Source organism: Dermochelys coriacea, chromosome 1 (assembly GCF_009764565.3).
Source record: "Dermochelys coriacea isolate rDerCor1 chromosome 1, rDerCor1.pri.v4, whole genome shotgun sequence".
NCBI classification, from domain to species: Eukaryota; Metazoa; Chordata; order Testudines; family Dermochelyidae; genus Dermochelys; species Dermochelys coriacea.
The window spans coordinates 265,285,985-265,310,551 of NC_050068.2; the positions used below are offsets into that span (position 1 = coordinate 265,285,985).

Sequence of the window (24,567 nt, forward strand, 5' to 3'; positions counted from 1 at the left end):
CCGGTGTTTTTGTCTCTTTAAAGGTGCAAAGAAACTTATTACTTCTCTGAGTTCCAGGAGAAGACTGGACACTACAGGGCAGATGGTTTGGGGGAAATTTGGGACAGGGAATGTATTGTAAATAGTAACCAAGGCTGGTGGAGACAAGAGTGGGGATGTTGTATTTTAGGCAGGCTGCTGGGGTCCAAGTGCTAAACCAGAGCTGCCCAGCACACACACATGGAACTGTATGCTTATCTGCTGGCTGTTGGTGTCTGGGCTCTGAGCCACAGTAGCAGAGCATTTAAGGCCCCCCGGTTACAGGTTAGGCAGTGATACAACTTCTTACTGGTCTGAATTGCACCCCAAAACATGACATCCACTCAGATGATGTTTTTAAAGGCAAATTATCAAGGTAAAGTATGAGCTGATAAAACCCTTGTATAAACCTAGGAAAAATTCTGATCTTCCAAAAGGCATGATTCACTTATTCCTACCACAAACCATTTTGAAGTTGCTGCCTGACAAGCAGGGAGAAGAATCAAGGAGCAGCTTTCAGAGCCTTCATTTGTGGTGGACACTCTTTGTAGTTTAGCTCTCTCTCTGTCTCTTCTTTTTCAGACTGGATTCCCCGTGAGCCTGAGCCACTGTACCATCCAACGGGCCTGGAGCTCGAGCCACAGTTCCAATATCCCAGAGAGGACACGGTGGTTTATTTAGCAGATGAAGGTGGGAGCAAATTGTGAAATGTTATTACAAGGTGCATGTAATTTTGGCACCCATTTTGATTGACTGGGTTTCTTTTATTTTGGGAGGGCCTGATTCATAGCCAATTTAAGTCAATAGGAGTCTTTCCCATGATTTTAATGAGTTTTGGATAAGCTTTTATATCTGAAGCAATAGAAATAAATTAGAGCTCTCTCCCCATCCATGGATTCTGCTTATGTTATTAATAAGGATACGATTTAGTCACGGAGGTCAGGGAAGTCACAGATTCTGTAACTTTACCAGACTTCCATGACTTTGGCTTCAGCTGTCAGCAGTGGAGGCAGAGTGAGGGCTGTGCATCCTGGACCCATGGCTTTGGCTGGAGCAGGGGCTGTGCGCCCTCCTCGGAGCTGCTGCTGGATCCATGGCTGTGCTCTTCCAACCCGCAGCTTCAGCCGACGCTGTGTGCCCGCTATCCCAGCCCCCCACTCTTTCGGCTGAAGCTGGGCCTGTGCACCCCCTCTCCTCGCACTGTCCCCTGCTTCTGTAGCCAGAACTGGTGCTGGGTGCCCATGCCTCCCAGCTTTGGCGGGGGCCAGAGCCACTGCTGTGTGCCTCCATCCTGCAGCTTTGGTAGGGTCTGGAGCCAGGGCAGTGCCCCCTCGTGGCAGTGGGGCTGAGGCTGTCAGTCCCCTCCATTTAGATCCAGTGTCATTCCTTCCCCCCTGGCCCTTTCTGTCCCACCACATTATTTGTAAAAGTCAGGGACAGGTCAGGGCTTCTGTGAATTTTTGCTTATTGCCTGCAACCTATCTGTGACTTACTAAAAATAACCAAGACAAAATCTTAACCTTTGTTATTAACAACTTTAAAAGTGTAGTTCAAGCAGTTTCTGAACATCAGTGGGAAATAGCCTGAAACTAGTTTGTTAATTAATCTCTCTCTAGTGATGTTTTCATAATATTTGAGCAAAGAGAGTATGAACGTTCAAAAATGATTTTCCTCCGTAATTGCAGAGATAAAACTGGAGATACATGTTGGCAGTAGACTCTTAGTATCTTGTTTGCAACTTATCACTTTATACTATGACCTTGTCAACTCTCTTAAGTTAAACAGAGTCAGGTTGGGGGACTACTTAACTACAGATCTCTAAGGGGATAGCTAATTGCTGCTGGCAGTGGTACTTTTGATTCACTTGGTGGTACTCTGTTTTCTGATTCTCTTCTGAACCACAATAGTGTTAGGGGAGCTCTGTTGCTGAAAACACCTTCTTTTGGATATTATGTGAAACCAAGATTTCAATCAGTTGTAGTCATTAACCCCTGAAATCTTTATTGCTGCATACAAACCATGTTATAAAGAGTGTGTGTTTCTTGGGGATTAAGGTAATCATAGAAGGTGTTAAAGACCCAGGGCACTTTTCACAAGCCCTGGTCTACACTAGGAATTGAGGTCGAATTTAGCAGTGTTAAATTGATTTAACCCTGCACCCGTCCACACAACGAAGCCCTTTTTTTCGACTTAAAGAGCTCTTAAAATCGATTTCCTTACTCCACCCCTGACAAGGGGATTAGCACTGAAATCGGCCTTGCTGGGTCGAATTTGGGGTACTGTGGACGCAATTAGACAGTATTGGCCTCTGGGAGCTATCCCAGAGTGCTCCATTGTGACCACTCTGGACAGCATTCTCAACTCATATGCACTGGCCAAATAGACAGGAAAAGGCCCGCGAACTTTTGAATTTCAATTTCCTGTTTGGCCAGTGTGGCAAGCTGCAGATGAGTGCAGAGCTCATCAGCAGAGATGACCATGCAGAGCTCATCAGCAGAGGTGACCATGATGGAGTCCCAGAATCGCAAAAGAGCTCCAGCATGGACTGAACGGGAGGTACGGGATATGATCGCTGTATGGGGAGAGGAATCCATGCTATCAGAACTACATTCCAGTTTTCGAAATGCCAAAACATTTGTCAAAATCTCTCAGGGCATGAAGGACAGAGGCCATAACAGGGACCCGAAGCAGTGCCACATGAAATTTAAAGAGCTGAGACAAGCCTACCTGAAAACCAGAGAGGCGAACGGCCACTCCGAGTCAGAGCCCCAAACATGCCGCTTCTATGATGAGCTGCATGCCATTTTAGGGGGTTCAGCCACCACTACCCAGTCGTGTTGTTTGACTCCTTCAATGGAGATGGAAGCAACACGGAAGCAGGTTTTGGGGATGAGGAAGATGTTGATGATGAAGTTGTAGATAGCTCACAGCAAGCAAGCAGAGAAACCGGTTTTCCCAACAGCCAGGAACTGTTTCTCACCCTGGACCTGGAGCCAGTACCTCCTGAACCCACCCAAGGCTGCCTCCCGGACCCGCCAGGCAGAGAAGGGACCTCTGGTGAGTGTACCTTTTAAAATAGTATACATGGTTTAAAAGCAAGCATGTTTAATGATTAATTTGCCCTGGCATTTGCGGCTCTCTTGGATGAACTCTCAAAGCCTTTACAAAAGGTTTCTGGGGAGGGCAGCCTTATTCCGTCCACCATGGTAGGACACTTTACCACACCTGGCCAGTAGCATATACTTGGGAATCATTGTAGAAAAAAGCATTGCAGTGTATGTTTGCTGGCATTCAAACAACATCCGTTCTTCCGTTCTTTATCTCTCTGTGTTATCCTCAGGAGAGTGATATCATTCATGGTCACCTGGTTGAAATAGGGTGCTTTTCTTAAGGGGACATTCAGAGGTGCCTGTTCCTGCTGGGCTGTTTGCCTATGGCTGAACAGAAATGTTCCCCTCTGTTAGCCACAGGGAGGGGGAAGGGGCTAGCCACATGGTGGGGGGAGGCAAAATGCGACCTTGGAACGAAAGCATATGTGCTATGTATGTAATGTTAACAGCAAGGTTTACCGTGAAAGAGTGTATCCATTGTTCTATAAAATGTGTCTTTTTAAATACCACTGTCCCTTTTTTTCTCCACCAGCTGCATGTGTTTCAAGGATCACAGGATCTTCTCCTTCCCAGAGGCTAGTGAAGATTAGAAGGCGAAAAAACCACGCTCAAGATTAAATGTTCTCTGAGCTCATGCTGTCCTCCCACACTGACAGAGCACAGACGAATGCATGGAGGCAGACAATGTCAGAGTGCAGGAAAGCACAAAATGACCGGGAGGAGAGGTGGTGGGCTGAAGAGAGTAAGTGGCAGGCTGAAGAGAGGGCTGAAGCTGAAAGGTGGTGGCAGCGTGATGAGAGGAGGCAGGATTCAATGCTGAGGCTGCTGGAGGATCAAACTAATACGCTCCAGCGTATGGTTGAGCTGCAGGAAGGGCAGCTGGAGCACAGTCTGCCACTACAGCCCCTGTGTAACCAACCGCCCTCCTCCTCAAGTTCCATAGCCTCCTCACCCAGACTCCCAAGAACATGGTGGGGGGCCTCCGGCCACCCAGCCACTCCACCCCAGAGGATTGCCCAAGCAACAGAAGGCTGGCATTCAATAAGTTTTAAACTTTTAAAGTGCTGTGTGGCCTTGTCCTTCCCTCCTCCACCACCCCTCCCAGTGCTTCTCTCCTCCACCACCCCTCCTGGGCTACCTTGGCAGTTATCCCCCTATTTGTGTGATGAATTAATAAAGAATGCATGAATGTGAAGCAACAATGACTTTATTGCCTCTGCAAGCGGTGATCGAAGGGAGGAGGGGAGGGTGGTTAGCTTACAGGGAACCAAGGGGTGAAGGGTTTCATCAAGAAGAAACAAACAGAACTTTCACACTGTAGCCTGGCCAGTCATGAAACTGGTTTTCAAAGCTTCTCTGATGCGCACCGCGCCCTCCTGTGCTCTTCTAACCGCCCTGGTGTCTGGCTGCGCATAACCAGCAGCCAGGCGATTTGCCTCAACCTCCCACCCTGCCATAAACATCTCCCCCTTACTCTCACAGATATTGTGGAGTGCACAGCAAGCAGTAATAACAGTGGGAATATTGGTTTCGCTGAGGTCTAACCCAGTCAGTAAACTGCGCCAGCGTGCTTTTAAATATCCAAATGCACATTCTACCACCATTCTGCACTTGCTCAGCCTGTAGTTGAACAGCTCCTGACTACTGTCCAGGCTGCCTGTGTATGGCTTCATGAGCCATGTTATTAAGGGGTAGGAAGGGTCCCCAAGGATAACTATAGGCATTTCAACATCCCCAACGGTTATTTTCTGGTCTGGGAAGAAAGTCCCTTCCTGCAGCTTTTGAAACAGACCAGAGTTCCTGAAGATGCGAGCGTCATGTACCTTTCCCGGCCATCCCATGTTGATGTTGGTGAAACATTCCTTGTGATCCACCATTGCTTGCAGCACTATTGAAAAGTACCCCTTGCGGTTTAAGTACTCGATGGCTTGGTGCTCCGGTGCCAAGATAGGGATATGGGTTCCGTCTATCACCCCACCACAGTTAGGGAATCCCATTGCAGCAAAGCCATCCACTATGAACTGAACATTTCCCAGGGTCACTACCCTTGATATCAGCAGATCTTTGATTGTGTTGGCTACTTGCATCACAGCAGCCCTCACAGTAGAGTTGCCCACTCCAAATTGATTCCCAACTGACCGGTAGCTGTCTGGCACTGGAAGCTTCCACAGGGCTATTGCCACTCGCTTCTCAACTGTGAGGGCTGCTCTCATCTTGGTATTCATGTGCTTCAGGGCAGAAGAAAGCAAGTCACAAAGTTCCGTGAAAGTGCTCTTACGCATTCGAAAGTTTCGCAGCCACTGGGAATCATCCCAGACCTGCAACCCTACAGTCCCACCAATCTGTGCTTGTTTTCCGGGCCCAGAATTGGCATTCCACTGCATGAACCTGCCCCATTAGCACCATGATGCCCACATTGCCAGGGTCCGTGCTTTGAGAGAAGTCTGTGTCCATGTCCTCATCACTCTCGTCACCGCACTGCCATCACCTACTCACCCAGTTTCATTTTGCCAGGTTCTGGTGCTGCATATACTGCTGGATAATGTGCATGGTGTTTAATGTGCTCCTAATTGCCAAAGTGATCTGAGCGGGCTCCATGCTTGCCGTGGTATGGTGTCTGCACAGAAAAAAGGCGCGGAATGATTGTCTGCCGCTGCTCTGATGGAGGGAAGGGTGACTGATGACATGGCTTACAGGGTTGGCTTACAGGAAATTAAAATCAACAAAAGGGCTGGCTTTACATCAAGGAGAAACAAAAACAACTGTCACAAAGAATGGCCCCCTCAAGGATTGAACTCAAACCCCTGGGTTTAGCAGGCTAATGCTCAACCCACTAAGCTATCCCTCCCTCTGGTATTTCAGGCAGAACTTCATGGAGGGAGGGAGGGGGGAGCAAATGAATACAAAACAAATCTGGTCTCTTTCTTGTTTTGATCCACTTCATCTATCTTTTACCTCTTTGGCTGGCAGCAGACGGTGCAGAAGGACTGCAAGCCATCCACATCTCCTGGCTGCTTGGCAGCAGATGGTGCAATAGGACTGCTAGCCATCCACATCTCCTGCCTGCTCACCATAAGATGGTACAATAGGACTGCCTGCAGGACTAAAGAGAATGACCTGGTTGAGTCGCTCCTGATTAGTCCCTGCACCCATATCTGCCCAGGCGCTCCTGACCGACCTTACCGAGGTGGCCAGGAGCACCTCGGACATGATGAGGATGGTTTTCAGGCCTATTGCACCATCTGCTGCCACAAGGCAATGGGTTGCTGCTGCTGTGTAGCAATGCAATACTGCGTCTGCCAGCACCCAGGAGACATACGGTGACAGTGAGCTGAGCGGGCTCCATGCTTGCTGTGGTATGGCGTCTCCACAGGTAACTCAGGAAAAAAGGCACGAAACGATTGTCTGCCGTTGCTTTCACGGAGGGAGTGAGGGAGGGTGGGCCTGATGACATGTACTCAGAACCACCCGTGACAATGTTTTTTGCCCCATCAGGCATTGGGATCTCAACCCAGAATTCCAATGAGCAGCAGAGACTGCGGGAACTGTGGGATAGCTACCCACAGTGCAACACTCCGGAAGTCAATGCTAGCCTCAGTACTGTAGAAGCACTCCGCCGAGTTAATGCACTTAAAGCACTTACAGCCTTTTGTGTGGGGACACACACAATCGACTATATAAAAACGATTTCTAAAAAACTGACTTCTATAAATTCGACCTAATTTTGTAGTGTAGACATATCCCAACAGATGGGGTTTTAATCCTGCTGTCCTGGTCAAATACCCACTTGAATAATTACATTCTGCTTAATAAAATTCCACCTACAGTTTGGAAATTGTATTTATCATTTCCTGCCTCACTCACCTAGTGTTCTGTGGGCTGTTAAATGATTGCCACATTTCAGTCTGGACAGAGCAGTGTTTGAGCAGTGAATGAAGTGATATTCTTTGTATATTTTGTATATCAGTCTATGGCTGTAATGTGCGTTGGGATGACAGGTCCTATTTAAATGTAAGGTCTTTATAATGATTAATGGATTTTTGTGCATAGCTCCTAGTAACAATAATAGAAGTAGGAGGCAGGTTTTATAAAACTTTCAGTGTGTATAGAGCTTTCCATCAAGGGAAATCTCAAGTTGCTTTATATTGGATAGGAATCACTTAATTTAGGCTCCAGTTCTGAACACTTCAGCATGTGCTTTACATTAAGGTCAATGGGCATTAAGCACATGCTTAAGTGCTTTGCTGAATCAGGATTTTAGGATTGAAATACACCCAGTCATCTCTTGGCTGGATATGGTAACTATTCTTTTGCCAGAAACAGTGCACAATAGGTTTTAGGAGGGGAACCAAAGTATAAGTAGTGAGATGGGTTGATGCAGGGAGTTAAAATGTTGTTATAGCATGGATCATATCTTAATGGAGAAATTGTCTCATGGACGTCACCCCTTCAAGTAATGATAGCACAGACCATCTCCTTTCTAGTTCATGATTGTATAACATCCCTGTGTAACTACAGCAATTGCATACATAGAAAGTAATAATGGGAAAAAAATAGTTTCTTTTAATCTGATTTAGCAGCTATAATAAAGAAGGCAAATTAAAACTATGTGAACGGTAAGTTCTCTCTGGCCACATTTTGGGAACTGGTGGGTTAATGCATTAGCTTGTCACTTGTAAACAAGTTAAATTTAATACAGAGACTATTTATAAGTAAAAAAGGGAGCTTTATAGTAATAGCAAAAAATAGCAAACAAATGAATTTTCAAAGCATAATGGTGATGTTTTAGCCATGTGGTGGATTGAAAGGCATTCGGAAGGAGTGGCTAAAACTTTGCACAACTCCTTTTAAAATTTACCCTAGATATGCCCTGAAAATCAAGTGTGTAATTTCTGTAAAAGGTTTTAAGCATTGCTGACAATTATTCACAACTGAATAATATGTATGTTCTGCTCCTTTCACTAGCTAACGAGGAATCCTGTTTTGTGTATTCTCGAGTAGGGGGTAGCTACCCCTCGAAGCAGGTCATCGCTCAAGACTGGGACAACACTTTGATCTTTGAAGCACGTTTTGAGAGTGGGAATCTGCAAAAGGTGGTCAAGATGTAGGTTTATGATCTTTTCCTCTTTGTTGAGGTAGCGTAGGCACCAGCTGAAGTCAAATACGCCTTTGTAAGTACCCTGGGTGTCGTTGTGGCCTGCACCCTGAATTACACTAACAGAATAAGCCCTAAGAATATCTTCATGTGGACTTCAAATGGAACAATCTCATAACTGTTCCATGGCATTAAATATTATCTATAGGTGAAATTCACTTCTGTACAAAGGGTCTGGGCAAGAACTATGTACTACTGGTGTTACCAGTGAAGCTTCAAAATGGTGATGTAGGCCCTCAGCACAGCTATAAATTTCACCCTACCTGCATAAGTTCACACACATTCACACTTTTTTTTTTTTTACAGATGACAATATTTTTTAATTTAGTGAAGTTTTTGCACAGATTTTTTTTAAAAAAAGCCTTGGTTTGGTCATATATTTTAATTATTTTACGTAAGCACTAAAGGAATGTGGTGTTTATATTACTGACGCATTCCATCTAGTCTGACATCCTGACCCTAGCAGCAGCCTATGCTTTGATTGTTTATACGAAAGTGGAAATGCCCCCACACTTCCAACATGGCTAATTGTACAGTGCTTTTTCATGATGTTGGAGGACTTCCTTCTCTGTCCCACAGTCCTCAGCATGATTTGAGTCTGTAATGTATTTCTGTGGTAACCAGCATTAAAAATGCTTGTCTTCTTTCTGTACACCAGTAGTGAATTCGAATACCAGCTGACACTGCGCACTGACCTCTACACAACTAGACACACTCAGTGGTACTACTTCCAAGTAACCAACACTCAGGCAGGAATACCTTATCGTTTTACCATTGTCAATTTCACCAAGCCCACCAGCCTGTACAACCATGGTATGCGTCCACTGTTGTACTCAGAAGTGGATGCGAAGATACACCGAGTTGGCTGGCAAAGGACAGGAGATGAAATCAAGTATTACAAAAACAAGCTTGGCCAAGATGGGCATCAGTATTTCTCACTCACTTGGACATTCCAGTTCCCACATGATCGAGACACCTGCTATTTTGCCCATTGCTATCCTTACACCTATTCCAACCTGCAGGACTACCTGGCAGCCATCTCTAGAGATCCAGTGAGGTCCAAGTTTTGTAAGATCCGCATCTTATGCCATTCACTAGCAAGAAATATAGTGTATGTTTTAACCATCACCAGTCCCTCAGAAAGTGGCAAGGAGGCAAAGCGTAAGGCAGCTGTGATTTTGACTGCGAGGGTACACCCAGGCGAAACAAACAGCTCCTGGATAATGAAAGGCTTTCTGGATTACATTCTGGGCAACTCAGGCGATGCTCGGTTGCTCCGTGACATTTTTGTCTTCAAAGTAGTACCAATGTTGAACCCAGATGGTGTGATTGTGGGAAATTATCGCTGCTCCTTAGCAGGTCAGGACTTAAATCGTAATTACACATCAGACCTGAAGGAATCTTTTCCTTCTGTTTGGTACACCCGGAACATGATCAGAAGGTAACATCATCTCTCCTCTCTTCAGAACAAAAAAACCTTTCTATTCGTAATGTGTGTTATTTAGCATAACCAATGTTTGCACTATATTTGCCTCATATTTATTGTCTCTCATCTCATATTTAACCCATTCAGTTTGTATTATTTGTTTAAATTCTAAGAAGCTTGAGTTTTTATTGTAGTTTGCAATGTTCTTCTGTTGCACAGCACCCTGTAATATAGCTTTAATACAGGGAATGAAAAAGATATCTTGGGTAGCAAAGGAGAATTTTTCAGGGAACTATCAGCCCCAGAACAGAAAGTGATTTTTTTTCATAGCCCTTCTCCTCACTACCCCCCCCCATCAGTATTTACAGATGAAGGCCCTAATTCTGCTCCCATTGTATTCAGTGGCAAAATATCTGCCAGCTTCACTGGTGCAAGACAGTGCCCTAAAGTGAGCCAATTCCAGAGTGGATCTCAACCTTGTATTTGACTACTAGTCCTATCAAGGTTACTGTATATTTGAGTATAAATGTGTTTGGTTTCTAATGCTTCACTTCCTTATGCAGTGCAGACATCTAGTCATCTAGTTATACATATAACTTCATACGCAGGGTCACCATTCAGGTTTGGCTTATGTAACTGGGTTCTTCTAACGGCTTTAGCTTTGAAAGGAGTCTATCAGTGCTGGTAAAGCTAATATTTAATCTACAATGTCATTTACAGTATGTTTTGATTCTCATTTGTTTAATCATAAGCACTTTCCCTTTGTGCCTCTCCATTCTTCAAACAAGAATCCTTCTAACTTACCACCTTTCCATTAGAAAAATATTCAAAGAAGTTCAAATTCAAACACTGACTTTTACTTATTTCCATTCTGGCCTATCTAATACTGACCCTTTCAAGAGTTTCTGATGACTCTGGGGAAGGACTTTGAAGCCTGCTAGAGAACAAAATTGACTGTTCTCCCATAGGAGACAACTTGTATACATTTGAGAGAGGACAAAATTTTTTATGATAGATGGATAAAGGCTAGTCTTTTGCAAAGTTGTGTAGCAGAAAAACACTCTCTTCACCCTGCATCACAGTTTTACAGTTTAAAGGCAACTGGTATAGCAAAATATAAAAATAAATACATTTAGAAAAATGTGCTGAAATACCCCAAATATCTAGACTCACATTTAGTACATTATCACCTAAAAAAGGGTAATCCTTTTTTTCCCTTTCTTTCTTGATCCATCATAAATTGCCAACTTCAATGCAGAGTGATGGCCCTGCATGAATGATTCTGATGATATCACATCACTTGCATGAAATCCTACTGGAACTGGCTTTTTGGGAATGTGTTAAATCCCCCTTTTTTTTTTTCAAAACTTGTGTAGTTTTGCAAAGTTTCTTTTAAAAAATTATAGACAAAATGCAGCGTATTCCAAAACTTGCAATATTGCAAAAAACTGATTCTTGAAACTGATACTTCTTTTGCCCTGAATGGGGAAAAAGCTATCGGCTACACAGTTCTGTGCTATATATTAGTAGTGTGTTATAAGTCTCAAGATTGTGCCTTGCATATGATGTGGCATACAAGAAGAAACATAAAAGTAGCATCCTGATGCAATACTACAAATTGTTTTAATATACATCTGAAGTGGCTGAAGATCATTCCTAGTCCTGAGGGTTGATAGGACTGGAGGGGAAATTTGCCAGGGTGAATGTATTTGGGAAGGGAAATGTGGAGATGGAAGGGAAGACCCAGATAATAGTTGTTGAAGAAAGGAAGATCAAGGAAATGAGATCTAAAAAAGAATAGAGTTCAGTTACCCACATTTTTAAAAATAATGACTCCCAGCTTTTTGGACTCATGAAGAATGATTGATCCATTATAACTGTTTTCATAAAATGAACACAAAGTTCTGATGCACAGCCTTGGATCCTGTTGTTACTAAGCCATGGCACACTTTTTGGGTTTGATCTTGCAAGGTGCTGAGCTATTTGGCACTGATCTATCAAAGCACCCTAAATGGATGCTTAATTCTAAGCACATGAGTAATCCTGTTGAAATCAATGGGATTACTCATATACTTAAAGCTAAGCATATGTTTATTTAATTATTCCTATGAAGATTGCTGCAACCCATCAGCCCTGGCTGATGCAGAAAAAAAGAATTTATAGTAAAATATTGTTTCTTCTCTTGTTACAGAGTGATGGAGGAGCGTGACATTCTCCTGTATTGTGATCTTCATGGTCATAGCAGAAAAGAGAATGTCTTCATGTATGGCTGTGAGGTTGGGGAGCAAGTGGAAGTGTCATGCTTGCACCAACGCATCTTTCCTCTCATGATGAGCAAGAACTGCCCAGATAAGGTAAGCAAGTCGCTAACTTGAAATAGTCCTTTACTATACTAAATGAAATCTGTGTAAGCCAATCTGATTTGCTAAAATGTCAGTCAGTTGTAAACAAACTTATTTGTAAAGGTACTAAGCATTACAAGATTGTGCTTTTATTGATAAAAAGACTTCTGATTGGCTAAAACACAACAGATCCGTTCTCTAAACCAATAGGGATTAAGCAATTCAATAATACCACAACACACAAACCATCACACTAGATTTATTACTGTAGCATTTGAGTCTAATTGTTTTCTTCAGAAAATAATGATGAGGTGATCCAAAGCTCCATGTGGCCCAGGATACCAAATTATTGATTTGGTCACCCATGACAGAAGAGCTATTCAGACTTTTGCTAACCATGCATCTCACACCATCTTAGTATTAAAAAGAGAAATGAAGGCTTTGGGGGTCTGGCCTAGCAGTCTGATGCTAGTTCAACTAATGGGGATAGTATGAACAGCAGTATTAAAAGATGTTACATGTGTAAGGATTACAAATCCTTGTTAAAGTAAAACAAACTGGTATAATCAAAGACAGATTCTCATTCCACCCACTGCTCTGTTGTACCTAAATATTGAAAGACTGTCATGCACCATGTGTGCTGCAATACCTATGTACTACAGGGTGAAAGAAGGATGGATTGAACCTTTAACTATTTTCCTATTTGGGCTTGAAAGTTTTACACATTAGTGAGGTTAAGAAGAAACTGGTATCTTCATCTCTACATTAGTAGGAAAGGGTGCTCCTTAAAAGACAGAGAACTGACCCTACATCCTTCTTTCAAGTTTTCATTCCCAGACTGCAATTTCAAAGTACAGAAAAGCAAAGAAGGGACAGGTCGAGTAGTGATGTGGAAGATGGGCATCCGCAACAGCTATACTTTGGAAGCCACTTTTTGTGGCTCTAAACTAGGTAAGACCTTTTTGATTGTAGGGGTCATCAAACAAAATCTGGTTTTGATTGTTTGTTTTTACAGATGCAGTAATGATCTGTGATGGTTTTAGCTACCATCCTCAAAGAATGCTATTTAACAGAGATAAATGACAAATTCTATGCAGTTAGAGTGAGCATTGTAACACAGGGTATGCATAAGTTAACTTTCAGGCCTGAGTTATTACAGACATGTACTGGAAACCAATACATAATTAATTAGTGGGCCTGCCCTACCAAATTAAATGAAATTGCTAGAAATAGATATGCCAGAAACAATTGTACAAATGAGTGGAGAGATTACTTATTGAGGATAGTTGGTGTGAGGCGAGGAGAAATGTTATTAGTCCCAAACTGGTTTTGTTTAAAGTAATGTCATATATAATTCCATCCCTCTGAGACACTCAGAATGGGGACACTGTCTACAGTGTCAAAACATGGATTTAGAATTTTCTGTAGGTGCAGCTCCATCAGTAATAGCAATAGGGAAGCTTTAGTGTGGACATGTCTGCAGCATTCTTACGCTGTCTGGACAAGAGCTTCCACCATTGTTGCACCAATGGGCAAGTACAGGTCAAATTTTTCTTAGTATAGAAGAGGCCATAGTGGCTATAAAAGAGGGTGTTTGCTTGCCCAGAGAAAGGAGAAGATCACACACAGACCAAGATAGAGTGCTGACGAGACACATAGCTTTGCCAAGTCTAGAATGTCAGAGCTTTGCTATAGGGTATTCAGTGGTTATTATCCCAAAACTTTTGGACAGCTGGCCTAACATTTTGTGCAGTCTCTAGAATGAACAAGTGTATTCAATTCAATTTGTAATTACGTGACTTTTCTTTCTAATTTCTATTTGGTATGCTAAATAAGCTGTGCTTTATTTAAGGTCATTTTGGTTTTATTGACTGCCAGTGTGGAGAATTACTGTGAGCCACTCCTGAAAGAAGGGAATGAACCTCTGACCTCTGGTGAAAGGTGGAGGGACACTAAGAAGCACTAACTTCCTTATTTGATCAAAGGCATGGGGACCAACAGATCTATTCCAAGAAGTTTTGCTCATACTCTGGCTTCAGTCAGATGGAGCACAAGAACAACAAGACAATGTCATAATCATGTCATTTGAGCTTTGTATTGAGAGGGTAGAAAACTGTTCTAAGATGTCTTGGAAAACCAACAGCCTTCACAAGGGCTTTGGGAGGGTGGAGTGTTTTTCTGGGAGCTATATTATAAGTTTGTGGAGCGGCAACTAGTCTTGAACCAAAGAAATTTTAACTTACTTTCAACCACCATGCTGAAAATATCACTGCAGGAAGTGAGCAGGACCATTATGTCTTCATTTATGAGTATCTCTGTTGATGTTTCAGGTAATAGAGGGGGCACTCACTTCCACACTGAAGACTTAAAGTCAATAGGATACCATTTCTGTGATGCCCTCTTGGATTACTGTGATCCAGACAAGAGTAAGGTAAGAAAAGTCCTTCTTAGAGCTAGTGGAATAAAAGTATTTCTGTGGTAAAATGTAGCGCTCTGTAAAGTAATAACAACAAACACTATATTGGTTTTGATAAGGCAATGGACTTCATTATTAACTAAGTGTATGATCTTCCCTAGTATTATCTGTGTCTGAAAGAATTAGAGGAAATGGTGAAACAGGAAGTTAAGACAAACTCAGAGAATCTTAATTGTGACTCAGATGCTTCTGTAACAGATGCCATGTTAGACAAAGATTCCAGGTAAATCAAAACTATTGAGACATACTGAGATGTATTCCACCTTGTTGTGCACTTCGGTAAAGAGGACTACAGTAGGCATTAGAATAATTACCAATAATTTAATTTTGAAATTACTGGAAGATAATTATATATGAATCTCAGATTGAGTCTTTAATGGTCAGTTGGCTGTGAATAGAACCTCTTTATCTGCACAAGCTTTGCCCTGTCTTACAAAAGAAAGCTAGGCTCTCATTTAGCTCAGTGTGGGGTTCTGAAGGCTCTTAGGGAAAGATGGAATTGCACTGACTGTAAACTGATGTAGAACTTGATCAGCTGTGTTATGTAAATCAATACACTATTTTTTGACTGTACATGTTTGCAGAGAAGTCTAGCTGTAGGGACAAAGTGTATCACTTGCTTCAGTGTACATGAATGTACAGTAGAATCTCAGAGTTACGAATACCAGAGTTACAAACTGACCACTCAACCACACACCTCATTTGGAACCGGAAATACGCAGTCAGGCAGCAGCAGAGGCAGGGGGGAAAAATAAATACAGTACAGTACTATGTTAAATGTAAACTACCAAAATAATAAATAGAAAACACCATTTTTATTCTTCATAGTAAAGTTTCAAAGCTGTATTAAGTCAATGTTCAGTTGTAAACTTTTGAAAGAACAACCATAATGTTTTGTTCACAGTTATGAGCATTTCAGACTTACAAACAACCTCCATTCCTGAGGTGTTTGTAACTCTGAGGTTCTACTGTATTGCTATAGAAAGGAGCCACTCTGAAGTCCTGTAGTCCATTTAGCTATAGAATAGGTCCATCATAAGCAATAGCAATACAAGATTCCCCACAATGACCCAGCAATGTGCTTCTCCCCTCAATGATCCACCCCTAGATATCAGGTGGGAGTTCAATCTCCAGGGCCCAATCAGTCATTGATCTCACTGCTGAAACTGACAAGTTAATTAGTGACAATTGTGCAGGTAATTAATGAGATGTGGATATTGGCCTATTGTGAGTAGTTCGGAGATCTCCAAACTCATTTCACAAGGAGTAATATTTTGTAATTTTTTGAAAATTTTGATGCTTCTAATTAATACAGCAAATGAAATATCTCTTGGCCCTTGTCAGTGCATTATTTACAAAACTGCCTCTTCCAAATACCCTCTGCATTATGAATTACTAAAAAGTACACCTCCCAAAGCTGAAGTCTTCACTCCTCTTGGTGAATAATAAGCAGATGAAGTTTTTGTTTTTGTTTTTTGTTTTTTGATACAAAATCTATCTTAATGCCTGCAATACATTGCATCTTGGTAGAGAACTAATAGAAGGCTCAGTTATGGAAAACTAGATGAGATGTTATTAGATGAATGATATAAAATAGAGTGAAAATGCAAAGTAGAATTATAGCTAGCTAGAAATCGGAAATGTCATCTGCACACATCAGATTGTACTGAGGAACCAAGGTTTGTCAGACAACCCTGTAGTTCCCATGATCAAGGTCCCCACTGTTATATTGCTTAACTCCAGGTCCTGCAGCCTGTACAATGGGATTGTGTGCTTTAGATGAGAGAAATGTGAAAACCACAATCTATGCAGCATTTCTAATAGGGTTACTATGTATTGGGAGAGGCAGGGCAGGGCACTGGCTTATTATATGGATGAACTCAACAGAAAATTTTTTCCAGTCCAAAACTAAGGAAATAAAACAATATTCAATCTTTCACAGTACCCATGTTTCTGACAGCTTAGACTCCAACGATACAACTGCACTCTGGCTAAAACCAGATACTCAGGTACACTATAAACTTCTCTCAGCTGCTTAGATCTCTTTCCTGGATGTAGCAAGAAAGAAATTGCTCGAGTTGAAAGAACAGTTTTATGTGGTTAGGCTAAACAGGAGGTGAAAGTATGTAATAAACTAGTCATAATGCTAGTTAATAAATTGAGTATGCCTCTGGACTCTCCTGCTGAATAGTGTTAAGTACAGTTATTGGACTGTGTTATCTGTCGCAGGGGAGGACAAACAACTGCCCGCAGGCCAGATACGGCCCATCAGAGCTTTCAGTCTGGCCCATGGAATTCCCAGCCCTGTGGCGTAGTGGGGCTAAGGCAGGCTCCCTGCCTGCCCTGGCCCCATGCTGCTCCCAGAACCACCTGTGGCCCCTGGGGGAGGGAGTGAGGGCAGCAGTTCCCATTGGCTGGGAACGCGGAACCACGGCCAATGGCACCGTCCTCTGCAGCTCCCATTGGCTGGGAACACGGAACTGCGGCCAATGGGAGCTTCGGGGGTGGTACCCACAGGTGAGGGCAGCATGCATTGGAGCCACCTGTCTCACCCCACCCCAGGAGCCACTGCCGGACATGCTGGCCGCTTCCAGGAGCAGCACGGGGCCAGGGCAGGCAGGGATGCTGCCTATCCCTGCTGTGCGCTGCAGCCAGAACCTGCACCCCTAACCCGTCCTGCACCCCAACCCTCTGCCCTGAGCCCCCTGCTGCATCCCTCCCACACTCCACATCACCTCCTGCACCCCAATCCTCTGCCCTGAGTCCCCTCCTGCACTTCACACCCCAACAACCTGCCCTGAGCCCCCTGCTGCACCCCACATCCCTCCTGCACCCCAAACCCTGCCCTGAGCCCCCTCCTGCACCCCGCATCGCTTCTGCCCCCCAACCCCTTGCCCTGAGCCCCTTTCTGCACACCCCCTCCCACACCCCTCACTCCATCCTACACCCCAACCCCCTGCCCTAACCTTAGATTCATGGCCCTGAATACAATTTCCCTACCCAGATGTGGCCCTTGAGCCAAAAAGTTTGCCTACTCCTGGTCTATCGCATGTCACTGAGCTGTACAATATTTCCAGGTGCAGTCCAAATCTATAATGCAGAACAGTAAACAATATTAGGGTCCTCCCATAATGTTCTGTAATTGTCATAATCTTCTGTACTAAGTTCTTCAGAATTTTGTTTTCCATTTCAAACGAAAAACAATTTCTAGCTTTTCTGGTTACAAAGAAATATTTTTTGCAATTTAAAAGAATAACCAGATCTAGGATTGTAGTATGCATCATTGCAATGCATCAGAGACAACTTTTTATTACAGAAGGTGGAGGAAGCGATGAGGGGAGAGGCAATTCTAGATTTGATTCTGACAAACAGGGAGGAACTGGTTGAGAAGTTGAAGGTGGAAGGCAATTTAGATGAAAGTGATCATGAAATTATAGAATTCTTGAGTCTAAAAATGGTAGGAGGGAAGACAGCAGAATAAAGTCAATGGACTTCAAGAAAGCAGACATTAGCAAACTCAGAATTGGTAGTTAAGATCCTGTGGGAAGCAAGGCAAAGGGAAAAAAGAGTTTAGGAGAGTTGGCAGTTTTTAGAGAGACATTATTAAGGGCACAAAAACAAACTAAGTGACCATTCTGGCTTAAACAAGATATCTTCTATGATCTGAAACTCAAAAAAGAGTCATACAAAAGTAGAAACTAGGTCAAATTATGAAGGATAAATATAAAAAAACAACACAGGCGTGTAGGGACAAAATTAAAAAGACCAAGGCAAAAATCAAGAGTAAACTAGCTAGGGACATAAAGGATAACAAGAAAACGTTTTACAATTACATGAGAAGCAAGAGAAGATTAAGGACAGGGTAGGCCCATCATTCAATTAGGAGGAGAGACAATAACAAAAAATGCAGCAATGGCTGAAGTGTTAAATGTCTTTTTTGTGTCACTTTTCACCAAAAAAAGTTAGCAGTGATTGGATGACTAACGTAGTGAACATCAGTGTAAATGGGGTAGGATCTTAGACTAAAGTAGGAAAAGAACAAGGTAAGAATTATTTAGACAAGATAGATGTCTTCAAGTTGGCAGGGCTGATGAGATACATCCTAGAATACTTAAGGAATTGTCTGAAGAGATTTTTGAGCCATTAGCTATTATCTTTGAGAACTTGTGGAGGATGGGAGAGATCCCAAAGGACTTGAAAAGAGCAAATATAGTACCTATCTATGAAAAGGGGAATAAGGACAACCCAAGGAATTATAGGTCAGTCAGCTTAACTTTGGTACCCGGAAAGATAATGGTGCAAATAATCAAACAATCAATTTATAAGAACCTAGAAGAGAATAAGGTGATAAGTAGCGGTCCAAATGGATTTGTCAAGAACTAATCATGTCAAACCAACCTAATATCCTTCTTTGACAAGGTAACAAGCTCTCTGTGTGGGGAGAAGCAGTGGATGTGATATATCTCAAATTTAGTAAGGCTTTTGATACTGTCTCACATGACCTTCTCATAAACAAATTAGAGAAACGTAGCCTAGATGAATCTACTATAAGACGGGAATTGGTTGGAAAACCATACTCAAAGACTCGTTATCACTGGCTCACAATCACGCTGGAAGAGCATATTGAGTGGTGTCCTACAGGGATCTATCCTGAGTTCAGTTCTATTCAATATCCTCATAAATGATTTGGATAATGTCATAGAGAGTACAGTTATAAAGTCTATAGATGATACCAAGCTGGGAGGGGTTGCAACTGCATTGGAGGAGGACAAAGTGAGAATTAAGTGAGCTGTAGCTCACGAAAGCTTATGCTCTAATAAATTTGTTAGTCTCTAAGGTGCCACAAGTACTCCTTTTCTTTTTGCGAATACAGACTAACACGGCTGCTACTCTGAAACAAAATGATCTTGACAGACGAGAAATGGTCTGAAATAAATAGCATGACATTCAGTAAGACCACATGCAAATTACTACACTTAGGAAGGAATAATCAATCGTGCATTACAAAATGGGAAATAACTGCCTATGAAGGAGTACTTCAGAAGGATCTGGGGTTTTCTTCCAGTTTTTGCTTATGTCCATTCCAGTGTAGGTGTGTGCTTACCCCAAGCACTGCAGCCGAAAAGTTTTCCCTCAGTGGTATCCATTGGATTGCCTCTAGTGCCCACTTGAGTCATGCCCTCATAGCACCGATATATAGGTCCCTGCTGCCCCTTCAGTTCCTTCTTACCACCCATGACCGGCACTGGAACTTCTGCTCGTTCTTGCATTTTTCCCGCAAGTACCTTCCCTCATTGAACTTGTTTTGTAGAATGTAAATAGTTACCTTTTTAAAGCTGAGTTTTAATTAGTTAATTAACTAGTTAATAGTATAGTCAGTAGCAAAGCCTGCTTAATGGGGCTAGCCCTTCCCTGGCACCAGGATATGCCTCAGTCCCCGGACTTCAAACCATGGGCGTTGTGCCATAAACTGATGCTGGTTAGTGACCCACACGTTAGCTGCCTTAAGTGCCTGGGGCAGGACCATGTGCAGTAGTCCAAGCCATGTGGACTTGACATCGAGCATTTTGACTTCTGTAAGAAGTGCCCTGGTGTCTCTGAGGGAAGCACAGCGCCATTCTGCCTCCCTGGCACCGAGGAAGGACTCTGCACCTACGGCCCAGGGCTCCCGGCACTGACATGCATCCCTGGTGCCGAAGAAGTCAACTTCAGGACGGGACTCTTGGAACCGGTCTCCGTCGCCGGTGCTGACAAAGAAGCAGAGAAACGCTGACTGGGGCGTTCTCCAGCTCCAAGGTCTATGGGCCATAGAGATGTCAATAGAGTGCGACCTATGCTGGGCCATTTGGAGACGCCAGCAGGGCATGCAGTACCATTGACTCCAGCCCTGGGAAGGGCACTGTTGATCCGGTACCATTGGGATCTCCCAGGATTCACTAGCCATGATACTACCATCTTCACCGGAGACGTTTGAGGCAGCGAGGGACTGACTATCCCTCCCGGTGCCGCCATCCCCAGTCATTCGAGAACTGACAGTGGTAGCACTGGAAACGAGGACCAACGTGACACCGAGGCAGGTACTGTCAAAGGGCAAGCCAGACATGTTGGCGCAGCACTAATCTCCTCCCTCCCAGCACCATTCTCCAACACCGGTTGGCAGTGTTCCCTCTAATTTTTCCCACCCATGTTCGGAATGAATTTTGTTGTGTACAGTCACACATCACCTCCATATTGGTGTACACAACAAAATTCATGTGGGGGGAGGGCTGAGGGGTTTGAAGTGTGGAAGGGGGCTCAGGGCTGGGGCAGATGGTTGGAGTGCAGGGGTGTGAGGGCTCTGGCTGGGGATGTGGGCTCTAGGTTAGGGCCAGGGATGAGGGGCTCAGGGCTGGGGCAGAGGGTTGGAGTGCAGGGGTGTGAGGGCTCCAGCTTGGGGTGCGGGCTCTGGGGTGGGGCTGGGTTGAGGGGTTTGGGGTGCAGGCTGCCCCAGGGCTATGGTGGGGAGAGAGGACTCCCCCCAGATCTCTCTCCCCGCAGCAGCACCTGGGCTGGGGGGAAGAGGCGCCTCTCCCTGCCACAGCTGCTGCGGGGCTGGGGCTGCAGGATAGGTGCCCCTTCCCCAGTCCCAGCAGGCATGGGCTGGGTCTGGACTGCGCCGCCTGGGCCGCACCATGCCTAGGGCCAGGCTGGGCCACTTCGGCTGCACCTGGGTCCAGGCTGGGCCGGGCCACCCCGGCCACAGTAGGTCTGGGCCGCAGCAGAGTTGGGGCCGGCAGAGCGGTGCCCCGGCTGTGGCAGGTTGGAAGCCTGCACACTGCTAAATAGGCTGCTGAGCAGCCACACTGTTTACAGGAAATTTAGCCGGTCGGTACCACTCCACCCTGGTCCCCAGGAAGTGACTCCTCAGTCTCTAATTCTGAAGTGGAGTCCTATGCCTCACGCAGGAGCAGACACCAGTCTAATGGCAATACTCTATGGCTAACATGACCCAGGGCATGCTGCTGACGGCCTGGCCACCAGCACAATGGCAAATGCCTCTGCAGTGGCCATTCTAGAATCCCTGGGCTTTCCATCCACTCCAGGGCCCCCAGTCCCGAAGGTCCTATACCATTGTATCGAAGTCAAGAGCTCCCCCACCATCCCCTTCAGAACAGGGATTGATCTCCCAGGCTGAGCTCGGTACCAACCTGCAGGACCCGCCCCCCATGGGACCCATTCAGGGCAGAGGGAGAAGAACACAGACCTTTGCCTGTTCAGACTTCTTCCTCCTCCTCTCCCGAATAGGCGGTGGGAGGAACAACTATCGCGCCCTCCCAGGACAATTACAGGGGGCACCAGAAGCACCTGAGGAGGGTAGCCCAGAACCTGGGTATCCAGATGGAAGAGATTTCTGAATCCTCCCATGCCCCCTAGTGCAGTGTTTCCCAAACTTGGGACGCCGCTTGTTCAGGGAAAGCCCCTGGCACGCCGGGCCAGTTTGTTTACCTGCCACGTCCGCAGGTTCGGCTGATTGTGGCTCTCTGCGAACTCTGGCCATTGGGAGCCATGATCAGCCGCACCTGCGGACACGAGAGGTAAACAAACCAGCCCGGCCTGCCAGGGGTTTTCCCTGAACAAGCGGTGTCCCAAGTTTGGGAAAAAACTGCTCTAATGGATATTTTAGCAGCCTCAGGGCCATCGGCGGTGGCCATCCCATTGAATGATGATGCCATCCTGGAGCCTATAAAAGCTCTATTACAGACTTCTGCATCCCTCCAACCTACTGCAACAAGGATGGAGAAGAAGTACTTTGTCCCTCCCAAAAGGTATGAATTTTTGTATACATGTCCCCCACTGGGCTCGCTGGTTGTTTCAGCAGCAAATGAAAGGAAGAGGCAGGGTCAATAGGGGCTGACTCCCAAGGCTAAAGATGTAAAAAAAACTCAACCTTTTTGGCAGAAAGGTCTACTCAACAGGGAATCTCCAGCTCAGGATCGCTAAACATCAAGCATTCCTGGGCTGATATGATTTCAACTCCTGGAGCGCAATAGCAAAATTCAGGGAGCTTTTGCCACTGGAGACCAAGGGTGAGTTCTCAGCCCTAGTTGAGGAGGAGAAATCAGTGGCTAAGGCATCCCTCCAGCAGACTCTGCAGCCCGTTCCATGGCTTCAGCAGTGACCATAAGGTGAAGCTCGTGGTTTCAATCTTTGAGGTTGTCCTATGAAGTTCAGCAGACAATTCAGGACCTTCCATTTGAAGGCAAATCGCTTTTCTTGGAGCAGACAGACTCGAAGCTGCATAGCTTAAAGGATTCTAGAGCCAACCTTAAATCCCTGGGGCTGCATACACCATCAGGAAGCATTACAAGCCCCAAGGCCCAACCAATGGCCTGTTTCTGTTCACCACAGCAGAGACAGGAGTACAGGAGGAGAAGGAACAGAGAGTACTAGACGAGGCCTCTGTCCCAATCCTCATCTGCCCCAGTGCCTGCCCTTCCCCCTGCCCCCCCCCCGCCCGAGACACTCAGCAAGGTCTAAGCAGGCCTTTTGATGGGATGCTCGGGGATGACTTACCAGGACGCGGTATGGATTCAATTTCTCTGGAGTTTGTGGTCTGGTTATCCCACCTCTATCGGGTGTGGGCCCTCATTACCTCAGATCACTGGGTACTATGCATGATAGTTCAATTCAGTTGTTCCCTTTCTTCCCACCCTCCCTCCCCATCTCTTTTCAGGGACCCTTCTCATGAGAAACTTCTAGCCCAGAAGGTGCAGTCGCTCCTAAGGGCAGGAGCAGTGAAAGAGGTTCTGCCAGAATTAAGAGGCCAGGGGTTCTGCTCCCATTACTTCCAAGGCCAACGGCAACCTCATACTGATCTTGGATCTCCGAAACCTCAACAGATTCATGAAGAAACTAAAGTTCTGCATAGCCTCCTTGGCCTGCATTATCCTTTCTCTGGATCCACGGGACTGATTTGTTGCCATCCACTTGAAGGACGAGTATTTCTATATTGCTATCTTTTGGGGAAATAGAAGGTTCCTACGGTTCATTGTAAACCACAGGGTCTACCAATTTACAGCACTCCCATTTGGCCTGCCAGCAGCTCCCCGTGTGTTCACGAAGTGCATGGCAGTCACAACATTTCTCAAGAGACAAGGAGGTCATGTCTACTCCTACCTAGACGACTGGCTGATCAGAGGTCGATCCAAGGCCCAGGTGGAGGCAAATGTAAAGCTAATACAGTAAACTTTCCAGGACCTGGGGCTGTTGATAAACATGCAGAAATCCATCCTTTCCCCGATTCAAAGGATAGAATTAATCAGGATGGTCCTTGACTTGACCTAGGCCAGAGCCTTTCTCCCAGAAAACCAGTTCAGAGCTCTAGGGGCACTCATAGAGAGCCTGAAGAATCACCCCATCACCACAGCAAGAAACTGCTTAAAGCTTTTGTGGCATATGGCATCATGCCTCTCCAGTCTTGGCCAGCATCAGTGTACATACCAGGTCGACACCGTCTGGATAAGGTGATCTCATTTCCCCCATCAGTGATTTCCACCCTGCTTTGGTGGCTGGACACAGGGACAGTATGCTCAGGAGTCCCATTCTTGAGATCCCAACCATCAATGTCTTTCATGACAGATGCATCAGGGGACCCTCAGAACTCAAGGCCTCTGGGCCCCAGAGGAGCTCTCTTTACACATCAATGTGAGGAAACTGAGGGTGGTATGCCTAGCATGCCAGGTGTTCCAACTCCACCTGGTGGGCAACTGCATGTCAGTCCTCACAAACAACACAACAGCAATGTTTTACATAAACAAGCAGGGTAGAGCACATTCCTTTTCCCTATGTCAGGAGACTCTTCACCTGTGGGAATTCTGTATAGCCCATTCGATCCACCTCGAAGCCTCCTACCTCCTAGGATCACAGAATGAGTTAGCAGATCACCTCAAGAAAACCTTTTTCAGCCATCACAAGTGGTCCATTTACTGCCCAGACATGAACACTGTTTTCCAGAGGTGAGGAACTCCCCAGGTAGACCTGTTCGTGATTAAGTACAACAG

General features: G+C 44.9%; 1 protein-coding gene across 1 annotated transcript in view; it reads left to right on the forward strand.

Moving 5' to 3' along the window:
* AGBL3 (AGBL carboxypeptidase 3) overlaps positions 1 to 24,567 on the forward strand; it is an 85,002-nt gene that overhangs the window by 19,146 nt on the left and 41,289 nt on the right. Inside the window, 8 exon segments of the mRNA XM_043491308.1 lie at positions 601 to 708; positions 8,094 to 8,232; positions 8,942 to 9,724; positions 11,901 to 12,063; positions 12,876 to 13,002; positions 14,382 to 14,482; positions 14,629 to 14,750; positions 16,470 to 16,536. Coding sequence (XP_043347243.1) covers positions 601 to 708; positions 8,094 to 8,232; positions 8,942 to 9,724; positions 11,901 to 12,063; positions 12,876 to 13,002; positions 14,382 to 14,482; positions 14,629 to 14,750; positions 16,470 to 16,536 — 1,610 coding nt within the window.